The sequence below is a fragment of the Pseudophryne corroboree genome, chromosome 1 (assembly GCF_028390025.1).
Source record: "Pseudophryne corroboree isolate aPseCor3 chromosome 1, aPseCor3.hap2, whole genome shotgun sequence".
NCBI lineage: Eukaryota > Metazoa > Chordata > Amphibia > Anura > Myobatrachidae > Pseudophryne > Pseudophryne corroboree.
The window spans coordinates 140,092,952-140,107,777 of NC_086444.1; the positions used below are offsets into that span (position 1 = coordinate 140,092,952).

Sequence of the window (14,826 nt, forward strand, 5' to 3'; positions counted from 1 at the left end):
AGGGGTCTCTGCATTCGGGGAAAGGGGTCCCATGTGAAAACATGGGACCCCTTTCAGTCCGCTGGTCCGGGTGTGCGTTTATTTGTTTTGCCAAGTACGAGGATTTATATCTGGACACTGGATTGAGGTGAGTATAATTTGATTAACAGGTACCCCGGATCTTCGGATCAGGAGACGTGGCAGTCGGCGGGTCAACATAGGTAAGTATGTGTGTGTCGGCAGGTGTGCAATAAAGTTTTACTCTCAAGGTGTGTGTCTCCTGTTTTTATTTGGGTATTTTTTTTTCAGTAGTACTACAGGTACCAGCGGGCTTGTTTTTCTCCCGCATGCTGGTACTTGTGGTTCTCCAAGTACCAGCTTGCGGGGGAGGCTTGCTGGGACTTGTAGTACTACAGGAAAAAACAATATTCTTGTCATTTCTCTAACGTCCTAGTGGATGCTGGGGGGGACTCCGTCAGGACCATGGGGATTAGCGGCTCCGCAGGAGACAGGGCACAAAAATTAAAGCTTTAGGATCAGGTGGTGTGCACTGGCTCCTCCCCCTATGACCCTCCTCCAAGCCTCAGTTAGGTTTTTGTGCTCGTCCGAGCAGGGTGCAATCTAGGTGGCTCTCCTAGAGAGCTGCTTAGAAAAAGTTTTTAGGTTTTTTATTTTCAGTGAGTCCTGCTGGCAACAGGCTCACTGCATCGAGGGACTTAGGGGAGAGAAGTCAACTCACCTGCGTGCAGGATGGATTGGCTTCTTAGGCTACTGGACACCATTAGCTCCAGAGGGATCGAACACAGGCCCAGCCATGGAGTCCGGTCCCGGAGCCGCGCCGCCGACCCCCCTTGCAGATGCCGAAGATGGAAGAGGTCCAGAAGCAGGCGGCAGAAGACTTTTCAGTCTTCCTGAGGTAGCGCACAGCACTGCAGCTGTGCGCCATTGTTGTCAGCACACTTCACACAGCGGTCACGGAGGGTGCAGGGCGCTGGGGGGGCGCCCTGGGCAGCAATGTATAATACCTTTTTATGGCTAAAAAATACATCACATATAGCCCTTGAGGCTATATGGATGTATTTAACCCCTGCCAGATCTCACAAACTCCGGAGAAGAGCCCGCCGAAATAGGGGGCGGGGCTTATTCTCCTCAGCACACAGCGCCATTTTCCTGCTCAGCTCCGCTGTGAGGAAGGCTCCCAGGACTCTCCCCTGCACTGCACTACAGAAACAGGGTAAAACAGAGAGGGGGGGCACTTTTTTTGGCGATATTACTATATTTAAGCTGCTATAAGGATACAACACTTATATAGGGTTGTTCCCATATATATTATAGCGCTTGGGTGTGTGCTGGCAAACTCTCCCTCTGTCTCCCCAAAGGGCTAGTGGGGTCCTGTCTTCAATAGAGGATTCCCTGTGTGTCTGCTGTGTGTCGGTACGTGTGTGTCGACATGTATGAGGACGATGTTGGTGTGGAGGCAGAGCAATTGCCGGTAATGGTGATGTCACCCCCCAGGGAGTCGACACCGGAATGGATGGCTTTGTTTATGGATTTACGTGATAATGTCAGCACATTACAAAAAATCAGTTGACGACATGAGACGGCCGGAAAACCAGTTAGTACCTGCCCAGGCGTCTCGGACACCGTCAGGGGCTGTAAAACGCCCTTTACCTCAGTCGGTCGACACAGACCCAGACACGGACACTGAATCTAGTGTCGACGGTGAAGAAACAAACGTATTTTCCAGTAGGGCCACACGTTATATGATCACGGCAATGAAGGAGGCTTTGCATATCTCTGATACTACAAGTACCACAAAAAGGGGTATTATGTGGGGGGTGAAAAAACTACCTGTAGTTTTTCCTGAATCAGAGGAATTGAATGATGTATGTGATGAAGCGTGGGTTAACCCAGATAGAAAAGTGCTAATTTCAAAAAAGTTATTGGCATTATACCCTTTCCCGCCAGAGGTTAGGGCGCGCTGGGAAACACCCCCTAAGGTGGATAAGGCGCTCACACGCTTATCAAAACAAGTGGCGTTACCGTCTCCTGATACGGCCGCCCTCAAGGATCCAGCTGATAGGAGGCTGGAAACTACCCTAAAAAGTATATACACACATACTGGTGTTATACTGCGACCAGCCATCGCCTCAGCCTGGATGTGCAGTGCTGGGGTGGTCTGGTCGGATTCCCTGACTGAAAATATTGATACTCTGGATAGGGACAGTATTTTACAGACTTAAGAGCAATTAAAGGATGCTTTTCTTTATATGCGAGATGCTCAGAGGGATATTTGCACTCTGGCATCGAGAGTAAGTGCGATGTCCATATCTGCCAGAAGAAGTTTATGGACACGACAGTGGTCAGGTGATGCGGATTCCAAACGGCATATGGAAGTATTGCCGTATAAAGGGGAGGAATTATTTGGCGTCGGTCTATCGGATTTGGTGGCCACGGCAACTGCCGGGAAATCCACCTTTTTACCTCAGACCCCCTCCCAACAGAAAAAGACACAGTCTTTTCAGCCGCAGTCCTTTCGGTCCTATAAGAAGCGGGCAAAAGGACAGTCATATCTGCCCCGAGGCAGAGGAAAGGGTAAGAGAGGGCAGCAAGCAGCTCCTTCCCAGGAACAGAAGCCCTCCGCGGGTTCTGCAAAGCCCTCAGCATGACGCTGGGGCTTTACAAGCGGACTCAGGAACGGTGGGGGGTCGACTCAAGAATTTCAGCGCGCAGTGGGCTTGCTCACAGGTGGACCCCTGGATCCTGCAGGTAGTATCTCAGGATTACAGGTTGGAATTCGAGAAGTCTCCCCCTCGCCGGTTCCTAAAGTCTGCTTTGCCAACGTCTCCCTCAGACAGGGCGACGGTATTGGAAGCCATTCACAAGCTGTTTTCTCAGCAGGTGATAGTCAAGGTACCCCTCCTACAACAGGAAAAGGGGTATTACTCCACGCTATTTGTGGTACCGAAGCCGGACGGCTCGGTAAGACCTATTCTAAATCTGAAATCTTTGAACCTGTACATACAAAAATTCAAGTTCAAGATGGAATCACTCAGAGCAGTGATAGCGAATCTGGAAGAAGGGGACTTTATGGTGTCCCTGGACATAAAAGATGCTTACCTGCATGTCCCAATTTGCCCTTCACATCAAGGGTACCTCAGGTTCGTGGTGCAAAACTGTCATTATCAGTTTCAGACGCTGCCGTTTGGATTGTCCACGGCACCTCGGGTCTTTACCAAGGTAATGGCCGAAATGATGATTCTTCTGCGAAGAAGAGGCGTATTAATTATCCCTTACTTGGACGATCTCCTGATAAGGGCAAGGTCCAGAGAACAGCTGGAGGACGGAGTAGCACTAACCCAAGTAGTGCTGCAACAACACGGGTGGATTCTGAATTTTCCAAAATCTCAGTTGACCCCGACAACACGTCTGCTGTTCCTGGGAATGATTCTGGACACGGTTCAGAAAAAGGTGTTTCTTCCGGAGGAGAAAGCCAAGGAGTTATCCGAACTTGTCAGGAACCTCCTAAAACCAGGAAAAGTGTCTGTGCATCAATGCACAAGAGTCCTGGGAAAGATGGTGGCTTCTTACGAAGCAATCCCATTCGGCAGATTCCACGCACGAACTTTTCAGTGGGATCTGCTGGACAAATGGTCCGGATCGCATCTGCAGATGCATCAGCGGATAACCTTATCGCCACGGACAAGGGTGTCTCTTCTGTGGTGGTTGCAGAGTGCTCATCTGTTAGAAGGCCGCAGATTCGGCATACAGGACTGGGTCCTGGTGACCACGGATGCCAGTCTGAGAGGCTGGGGAGCGGTCACACAGGGAAGAAACTTCCAGGGAGTATGGTCAAGCCTGGAGATGTCTCTTCACATAAATATACTGGAGCTAAGAGCGATTTACAATGCTCTAAGCCTGGCAAAACCCCTGCTTCAGGGTCAGCCGGTGTTGATCCAGTCGGACAACATCACGGCAGTCGCCCACGTAAACAGACAGGGTGGCACAAGAAGCAGGAGAGCAATGGCAGAAGCTGCAAGGATTCTTCGCTGGGCGGAAGATCATGTGATAGCACTGTCAGCAGTGTTCATTCCGGGAGTGGACAACTGGGAAGCAGACTTCCTCAGCAGACACGATCTACACCCGGGAGAGTGGGGACTTCATCCAGAAGTCTTCCACATGATTGTGAACCGTTGGGAAAAACCAAAGGTGGATATGATGGCGTCTCGCCTCAACAAAAAACTGGACAGGTATTGCGCCAGGTCAAGAGACCCTCAGGCAATAGCTGTGGACGCTCTGGTAACACCGTGGGTGTTCCAGTCAGTGTATGTGTTTCCTCCTCTGCCTCTCATACCCAAAGTACTGAGAATTATACGGCAAAGGGGAGTAAGAACGATACTCGTGGCTCCGGATTGGCCAAGAAGAACTTGGTACCCGGAACTTCAGGAGATGCTCACGGAAAATCCGTGGCCTCTACCTCTAAGACGGGACCTGATTCAGCAGGGACCGTGTCTATTCCAAGACTTACCGCGGCGGCGTTTGACGGCGTGGCGGTTGAACGCCGAATTCTAAGGGAAAAAGGCATTCCAGAAGAGGTCATTCCTACACTGGTTAAAGCCAGGAAGGAGGTGACTGCACAACATTATCACCGCATTTGGAGAAAATATGTTGCGTGGTGTGAGGCCAGGAAGGCCCCCACGGAGGAATTTCAATTGGGTCGATTCCTACATTTCCTGCAAACAGGATTGTCTATGGGCCTCAAGTTGGGGTCCATTAAGGTTCAAATTTCGGCCCTGTCGATTTTCTTCCAGAAAGAATTGGCTTCAGTTCCTGAAGTCCAGACTTTTGTAAAAGGAGTACTACATATACAGCCCCCGGTTGTGCCCCCAGTGGCTCCGTGGGACCTTAATGTAGTTTTGGATTTTCTCAAATCCCATTGGTTTGAGCCACTCAAATCGGCGGATTTGAAATATCTTACATGGAAAGTAACCATGCTACTGGCCCTGGCTTCAGCCAGGAGAATGTCAGAATTGGCGGCTTTATCGTATAAAAGCCCATATCTGATTTTCCATTCGGACAGGGCAGAACTGCGGACGCGTCCTCATTTTCTGCCTAAGGTGGTGTCAGCGTTTCACCTGAACCAGCCTATTGTGGTGCCTGCGGCTACTAGCGATTTGGAGGATTCCAAGTTGCTGGACGTTGTCAGGGCATTGAAAATATATATTTCAAGGACGGCTGGAGTCAGAAAATCTGACTCGCTGTTTATACTGTATGCACCCAACAAGCTGGGTGCTCCTGCTTCTAAGCAGACGATTGCTCGTTGGATTTGTAGCACAATTCAACTTGCACATTCTGTGGCAGGCCTGCCACAGCCTAAATCTGTCAAGGCCCATTCCACAAGGAAGGTGGGCTCATCCTGGGCGGCTGCCCGAGGGGTCTCGGCATTACAACTCTGCCGAGCAGCTACGTGGTCGGGGGAGAACACGTTTGTAAAATTCTACAAATTTGATACCCTGGCTAAAGAGGACCTGGAGTTCTCTCATTCGGTGCTGCAGAGTCATCCGCACTCTCCCGCCCGTTTGGGAGCTTTGGTATAATCCCCATGGTCCTGACGGAGTCCCCAGCATCCACTAGGACGTTAGAGAAAATAAGATTTTACTTACCGATAAATCTATTTCTCGTAGTCCGTAGTGGATGCTGGGCGCCCATCCCAAGTGCGGATTGTCTGCAATACTTGTACATAGTTATTGTTACAAAAAAATCGGGTTGTTCTTGTTGTGAGCCGTCTGTTCAGAGGCTCCTACGTTGTCATACTGTTAACTGGGTTCAGATCACAAGTTGTACGGTGTGATTGGTGTGGCTGGTATGAGTCTTACCCGGGATTCAAAATCCTTCCTTATTGTGTACGCTCGTCCGGGCACAGTATCCTAACTGAGGCTTGGAGGAGGGTCATAGGGGGAGGAGCCAGTGCACACCACCTGATCCTAAAGCTTTATTTTTGTGCCCTGTCTCCTGCGGAGCCGCTAATCCCCATGGTCCTGACGGAGTCCCCAGCATCCACTACGGACTACGAGAAATAGATTTATCGGTAAGTAAAATCTTATTTTTCTCAAGGCTATCAGCCCTCCATCCGCAGCCCTTGGATGGGGGGGACAGCCTCGGGCTTCACCCCTGGCCCTTGGGTAGCTTGGGGGGGGGACCCCTTGATTGAAAGGGTCCCCACTCCCCCAGGGTATCCCGGCCAGGGGTGACTAGTTGGATATTTAATGCCACGGCCGCAGGGCGCTGTATAAAAGTGACCCCCGGCTGTGGCATTATCTGTCCAGCTAGTGGAGCCCGATGCTGGTGTAAAAAATACGGGGGACCCCTACTCTTTTTGTCCCCCGTATTTTTTGCACCAGCACCAGGCGCAGAGCCCGGTGCTGGTTTTAAAAATACGGGGGATCCCCTGTCCATTTTTCCCCCGGATTTTTAGAACCGGGACCGGCTCGAAGAGCCCGAGGCTGGTTATGCTTTGGAGGGGGGACCCCACGCCATTTTTTTCCGGGAGTTTACCATTCCATCTAAAAATAATATATATATATTTTAAAAAATATATAAATAATACTTGTGCCTCCCAAAAACACAAACCAAGTACCTAATCCCTTCTAATATAAATAGATATGCTTTTACCAATAAAAAAAACACCAAAAAAAACATGTTTTAAATTTTTTTTATTAGATTCACCCACCAAAGTGTGGCGGATTGAAAATGACGAATTTACTGTCTAAAAGCACTGTTGTCGAATTTCCAAACTTCAATTGAATATACTTTTGTCGAATTGCCGCATTTGTACCATTGCAGAAAAGTCGAATTTGACAAATGTCGAATTTCAAAAAGTCGAATTTTGAAAGTCCGTTTTTTTGACGGAAAGTACTGAATTGCATTGTCGATTTTTTTTTTTTAGGCGAAAAAGTCCAGTTTTTCGACAATTTCGGGAATTCGACCGCAATTGCATATACCCCTATATCTCATGTGTGTGCCATAGCTTTCCATTTGTCTTTTAATCACGCACTACACATACATCACACTTGCCTACCTGACCCTCTCCATGAGGGAGAAAATGCTCTGTTCCTGGACTTTCCTGGTAATGTATGATTGCCATCACCTGTGGTAAAACGCCTTTCTTATCAATTATCTAGCTCACCACAGGTGATGGAAATCATACATTACCAGGAAAGTCCAGGAACAGAGCATTTTCTCCCTCATGGAGAGGGTCAGGTAGGCAAGTATGACATACAGGGAACAACACACTTCTTGTTTACCCTTTAGTGCATGGTTTCCTGCACTAAAACTTATTTGTATAATGTTTGTTTTGGCCACTTTTATGTCATGGCAATTTGTCATAGAAGCAAAACTGTTCTCATTAGGTTGTTCATGGGCAGGTACGGCTTTTGTGCTGAGGAATACTTATAGATGACCTAATAGGAGATATTTTGAGTGCTTTGCACATTCAACCTCATTGTGACCAAATAAAAGGATCAAATGTTGTTCTTTTCAGTGTTGCCGAAAATGTTATCAAGTACAGTATCTTGGCTTTGTATTGTACTATTAACTGTCAGATCTTTCTCAATCCATGTTGTTTTTCATGTGTAAGGCTCAGCCCAAATACTGTTTGTTGCTGGAGGCAATCTAACCACTCGGTGGTTTATGTGTAATTATACAAAACTGTGAGAACTTGAAGAATAGATACAGTTTTCTTTGTCTGCATTCCTCCTGAAGGATTTTGAAATGTCGTTAACGGAATAAAGTTACATGTGCATTTCATGTATCCAAGGTAACCTTATGGTGCCCCCACACAGTGCGATTATCGCATGCTATTTGATCTTTTTAGTTCAAATAGCATCACATCTCACCGTGTTTAGTTTCCCATGTGATGCGCGCTCCCGTGTAGTCCATATCGCAAGGCAAAATAGTATGTGCAGGCAGTTATTCCTGAACTACATTACATACATTACATATTGTAGTGTAGTCAAATTCGGGTGTAGTTCAAATCGCATACCACTAAAGTACAAATCGCATAGCACAAATAGTATAGCTCAAATCGCACCTAGCACAGATAGCACCGTGTGTGGGCACCATTATAGTCTATTAATGTAGCATGTAGAAGTCTCTTAGTCATTGTGAGTGAGTTACATTCTTCAGAGGAAGCAAGTTATAGCTAGTAAGACATGCTGAGTCTTGTAGTTCAGTAGAAGACAGGGATATCTGCTGTACAACTTCCCACTCCATCCTGGCCTCTCACAAACACTGGGGCAGATGTATGAACCTGGAGAAGGCATAAGGAAGTGATAAACCAGTGATATGTGCAAGGTGATAAAGGCAGCAGCCAATCAGCTTTTAACTGTTAATTTATATATTGGAGCTGATTGGCTGCTGCCTTTATCACCTTGCACATATCACTGGTTTATCACTTCCTTATTCCTTATCCAGGTTAATACATCTGCCGCACTGTCTGTAGCATTGGATCAGCATAGACACACACCAATTGGCTAAAAGATGATCATGTATTCTGCAGTTATATAGCAAGGTACATTTTTGTTAATGTGTAACCTGTGTGTGGATGGCGGAAAGCAGCAAGAATAGTTTTTATCTAATCAAATGTGTTTCACTGAAGCATGAAATTGTAAATCTCTTTATTTCCAGCTGCAGGAAGAACCTTTGCATTAATATCACTCCCTGATGCCACCCAGTGGCTGTTTTCAAATGTCCACTGCAGTTTTGTGTGAGCAAAGTTACTAGGTAGTTCTAAGTATAATAAACAAATGTATGCAGTAACTGCCAGGAGTTGATGTTGAGAAGCAACTTGAATGAGCTGCACGGTTCCCTCTGAACAGTGCTCACTTAGAACCGTGAAAAGCTTATTTGTTTTTTGCTTTCATCTGTATGGGATGCAAGCATAAGTAAAGTGACTTCCTGCCCTAATTTCCCGCTGAGTTAGTGTCCGAGATTCTGATGGAACCTTGCCGTTAATTGAATCTCCCCCTATAAGGCCTATTAAATTATGGGGTGCAGGTTTTATCAATGTAATTTAACCCACAACCATCAATCAGTTATCAGATTTTACAATAGTAAGACTAATGGAACTGAAAATCATACTACTTAATATGGGTTACAGCAAGTGTCCTACCTGCACAATTTTTATAAGCGTGCCCCCCCAACGGTCCGGGCATGCCTGCGTTGCCCGGACTGCTCCCCCTAAACAGCGGCCAAACGCCGCCGGCCTGCCCAGCGACCACCTCTGCCTTTCAATCAGGCAGAGGCGATCGCAGGACTAAGACAGCCGTCGGCTGTCTGCTATGCCCCGGCGTACTGCGGCGCCGGCGCATCTCAGACCTGATTGCTGCTGCTATTAATTATATGTTCCTTTAGTGGTATTTGATTGGTTACTTGTCAATAGAAATTTGCACGGACCCCTGTGTTTTGGTTCTAATTCACCATTATGTTTTGGCAAAACCAACCTCAAGTGTTTTGGTTCAAATATGGTTTTTGGTCCAGAAAAAAATTGATTACAATATCGATAATCATTAATTAAAAACAGCTTAAATCATGTAATTATCCATAACCCAAACTTCGGATTTAAAATCCAAATTCCGAACAACTCCTCGGGAGATTAGGGCCGGGTTCTGGATCGGTTCAAATCCACAAAATTTGTGTCGATCCGGATCTCTGAAGAATAGAACGGCACATCTCTACTTGTCAGTGTCCTGGAGTACAGATGGGTCCTCCGTTATCTTGACACTTTCTGCGCCTAGACGGAGGTTTAGTCACGCCTAAGCGATAGCTTAGGTTGCTGAGTTTAATCACGGACAGGCGCATTGAGGCACGAGCATGCATTACACATCTCCACCACTGGGTGGCTAATGCTCCACTAATCCAGTACTTTAGTTTGAATAGCGGCGGATTGATCTACAGTACAAGCTCTTGCAAATGGTCAGTGACGACTGTAATGTTAATATACAGTCCTGTACTGTATAGTGTACACACAGATGGTGACCAATGGTGAGACGGAGAGAGTAAAAAAAATAAAAATAGTTTATTCAGATGCGCAAACGAACGTGTTAAAACACTTGTGTATGCAGACGCAACTAATGTGTGAAAGGAATAATGTAGCTCATTGACTTTAAAGTATGTACAGTGCACTAAATGAGCGTCCGAGTCCCCTAACGGCATAAACGAACGCCAATGGCTGAATGTACTGGCACACTTTACATCAATTTGCTGCATGTGAAATGAATGGTGCTGGTGCATTATTTTTTCAGTGCATAGCTTTCAAGAGGTAGCTTTCAGCCATGCCTATCAAACATTGCAGACACCATAATGTCTGGAATCTTGGAAACCATTTGCCAGTGTTTATGAAATACCATATTGTGCTTGTCATGTTTCTAGAATACAAAGATTTGCAATACTGTATAATTGAAGAGTTTTCTTCAGGATACCTTTACTCTGTAGTCCCTAATCCTTACCAAACAAATAAAGATTTCTTTATCTGCACTATGTCCCACATTATAACATCACAGTAATAGTTGATTGTGCAGTGACTGCAGCAACTAGTGGCCGTGTGTGCTATTCTCTGTTCTATCACATCACGGTTATAGACTAGTATGCAATAAAAATACATGTTGAGTCCACTGACTGTGACTGTGTGTACTGTGCCCTCCTTAGGACATCACAGCGATAGATTAGTGTGCAATGCAGGCAGCATCCCCAATGACTGTGTTCTACTGTATCCGCCGCATTATGACATCACAGGAATAGACTAGTACTTAGTAGACTTGCAGCATTCACAACGACCGTGTACTATACCCCGCATTATGATATCACAGCAATAGACTAGTACTGTATGCAGTAACATACATGCAGCATTCACAATGACCGTTTACTATACCCTGTATTATGACATCATAGCAATAGACTAGTTCTTATTAGACTTGCAACATTCACAATGACCATGTACTATACCCCGCATTATGACATCATAGCAACAGACTAGTATGCAGTAAAATACATGCAGCATTCACAATGACCATGTACTATATATACTCCACATTATGACATCACACATATAGGCTAGTACTGTATGCAGTAACATACATACAGCATTCACAATGACCGTGTATTATACCCTGCATTATGACATCATAGCAATAGACTAGTACTTAATAGATTTGCAGCATTTTCGATGACCGTGTACTATACTCCACATTATTACATCCTTGCAGTAGATTAGTACTTAACAGACTTGCAGCATTCTCAATGACCGTGTACTATACCCTGCATTATGACATCATAGCAGTAGACTATATTACTTGATAGACTTGCAGCATTCTCAATAAATGTACTCAGTGACCCGCATTATGACATCATAGCAATAGACTAGTATGCAGTAAAATACATGCGGCATTCTCAATTACCATGTACTGTACCACACATTATGACATCACAGCAATAGACTACTAGACTTGCAGTATTCACAATGACCATGTACTATACCCTGTATTATGACATCACAGCAATAGACTAGTATGGAGTAAAATACATGCAGCATTCTCAATGACCGTGTACTATACTCCACATTATGACATCATAGCAATAAACTAGTACTTAATAGACTTGCAGTATTCACAACGACCATGTACTCTATAAGCCGCATTATGACATCACAGCAATAGACTAGTACTTCATAGACTTGCAGCATTTACAATGACAGTGTACTATACCCTGCATTATGACAGCACAGCAATAGACTAGTACTTAATAGACTTGATATAGATATAGATATAGATATATATATATATATATATATATATATATATTTATATATATTTATATATATATTCCTTATTGTTTGTCCATCCCCTGGATCATCCAGATTACACACACACACAGATGTTACCCCAAAATATTGCAGTCATTCTGGGATATAAAAGTTGCATGCTCACACTATGGGCTAAGGGAACTCCTGCGACGCTGCACGGCTCTATGTGTTGTGTACAGTATTTGCATGAAATGTGATGAGTGATTGTGTGAATAACCCATTGAGTTGTATATGCATGCTTTACTAATCTGTGTTGTTACATCTGTCCCTCTTTATTCAGAGCATGCTGTCACGGTCCTTTAATTCCACTTACACTGCTAGCAGCTCTCTGTATGGCAGCTCTAGAGAACTGCATGGCAGTCAGGGCAGTGTTGCCTTGAGTCTTGCTGACAGAAGAGGTTCTGGTGTTCACATATTTCGTGTGAGTACTTAAAGTAGCCCTATTAGGATTTTATCAATTCCAGTATTTTGGACATAGAGAAAATGCATTTGCGTTTACAATTACTATGGAATATTATTGTATGTATTTGATGCCCTCAGTTAATACTATTAAACTTTTTTTGTTTATTTGAATGCAGTCTGACTTATGTGAAAGTCAGCCCAACCTACTAATAATTTAAGCTGACTTTATATGGATACCTTACATTTGCATTCAGCAGAGATATGGGTTATGTTGAGGAGCTCCCTCACTTGCTGGGATGCCACCAAAACCCTGGGCACCTAAATAACTAAAGTGTTAGCAGTTCCGGACAGACGCATCTTCCGCAGAGATGGGCAATGTGATTTGCTGAATTTCAAAAGCAAATCTTCGAAGCAGGAATACAGTATAAGGCCCATACTCTTTCCAGCATCTCATGTTGTCCTAGGATGAATGAAATTGCATTGCTTTATTTCTGTTTAGTCCTAATTAGGCAGTAGTGTTTTTTCTTGAAGCTATATGGTGATATTATATATCACTGCTGCAATGAAGTCACATCCGTGTTAAACGTAAAGTTAAAGCTGAAATCAGCTCCATGTATGACTGAAGAACACACTTGTATAGCGTTTACTTTGCCTTCATAAAAGGACCAATGAAAAGAACTTTGAATCAATTTCAAGGACGAGCAGAAACATTCAGCGCACCATTAATCTCTGTATTTTTTAAACACTATACACTTTGTAATAATGTGCGTCTGGCAATGCAATATACAGCCTATGTTTTTTACCAGGATTCGGCCAATACAGAATCAGAAAGTTCCCAAACTGTTTTAAATCTACACATTTACATATGTAAAAAACTTAACTAAAAGTATGCATTTAGGCTACATACCCATGGCTGGTGCACGTGTGAAAGGCTCACACATGTCCTGTAATCTTTGCTTTGTGCAAATGTAAAATATATACACTTTATCCTTAATGTTTTTTGTAGGGGAGTGGAGAGGAGTTGTATAGTGTTTTACTGATTTACTTACAAATAACAGTTTCCATGATCAGAATCTAAGACGCTGTCTGCTTCTACCCTCTGTTCTCTGACACGCTCTGACAGTATGTGTGCATGCAGCGCCTTCTTTCTGCGCTTATGCAATGTTGGGTTACGCTGCAGTCTCCAGTGGTTAGACCCTTCATCACCTCTCTCTAGGCTTTCCAAAGCCTTAGCCTGTCATCCATCCCACCGGTACAATATACATTCACAATAAGTACAAGAACTGCTCACTGTTGATTGACACTGGCTTTTTGCATGTACTGCTGCTCAACGGTAACGGACCTTAGCTGTTGGCTAGTTCTCTTCCTGCTCACCACTAGTCTGGTGTGTACATCACCTTGGCTTCGCAGTTGACTCTTCTATAGAGGTACTGTAAGCCTAGATCTGCCACTGGTCTAGAGTATAAACTGCATGTGTGTAGTATAATAATTATTACACACATTCAAATTGGATTTAACAAAAGCCCAGTGATGATTTGTAATATTAGTAAACTGAAATGGCCACACAAAGCAAAGGTGTAATAATAGTCTAACCAATTGTACCAAATCAAATACATTGTCTTTTGAGCAGTATGCACAGAGTATGAATCAATGGTAAAAGCCACTGTCAGTTCACAGACAGAATTGCCTATTGGTACCTGCACAATCCTGACTTTGAGACCATCTTTACCACTGCTTGGTTAGCCCATAATAGCATGCCTCGTTATCTCATTCAGTGTTTCCCACACCCAGTCCTCATGGCCCACTCACAGTACAGGTACTAAGGATATACTGTACATCTATGAGCTCAGGTGGCTTACTTATTACCTCAGTCTGCTTGCTTTACCCACCCGTGCTGAATGAAGCAGGGATATCCCTAGTGTCTGGACTGTGAGAGGGTCATGTGGGCTGGGATTGGGACACACCAGCCTAATCATTATGGAGGCAGCCATGTAGCAGGCTGGACCAATGATAATGACTCCTGTCTAATGACAAGGAATTGGTGACATCACTAAGGCACGGAAGAGAAAATTATGTCACGGCTGCCTAGTGACTAAGGGGTCTATTTACTAAGCGTTGCGTGGAGATAAAGTACCAGCTAATCAGCTCCTAACTGCCATTTCACAGGCTGGGTTTGAAAAATGACCGTTATGAGCTGATTGGCTGGTACTTTATCTGCGTCCACTCTATCTCCACACAAGGCTTATTAAATAGACCCCTTAGTAAGCGGACTATTGGATGTTCTGCTATGCTAACCGCAGTAGAACTGGAATCTGGTTACTGGTTGCCCAGAGTTCCCCACTGGTGTCACAAGCACAGCCTGACCCTCCCTCACCTCTGCTTCCCTGTAACATCGCTGTAATATCACCACTTCCAGCATCAGCAGAGTAACATTAGTATGTTCATGTGCTCATTCCACCAATGCAGGAATCCTGCAGATCTCATTTCCAGTAGTTCTAGAAGTCACAGAATTATTAAAACGTACAGTAAAGCGACCTTGTAGTATTTCTACTGTATGAATACTTATGGATGGGAACATAAACTAAATT

General features: G+C 44.7%; 1 protein-coding gene across 9 annotated transcripts in view; it reads left to right on the forward strand.

Moving 5' to 3' along the window:
- The window catches only part of ERBIN (erbb2 interacting protein), a 369,988-nt gene that overhangs the window by 320,123 nt on the left and 35,039 nt on the right, over window positions 1-14,826 (forward strand). For 8 of the 9 annotated variants that reach the window (XM_063963251.1, XM_063963289.1, XM_063963271.1 and 5 more), the window contains one exon: window positions 12,117-12,257. The exons of the other annotated variant lie outside the window; for it this stretch is intronic. In XM_063963251.1, the coding sequence (XP_063819321.1) occupies window positions 12,117-12,257 (141 nt within the window). The remainder of the gene's footprint in view (window positions 1-12,116; window positions 12,258-14,826) is intronic. 9 annotated transcript variants of the gene reach the window in all.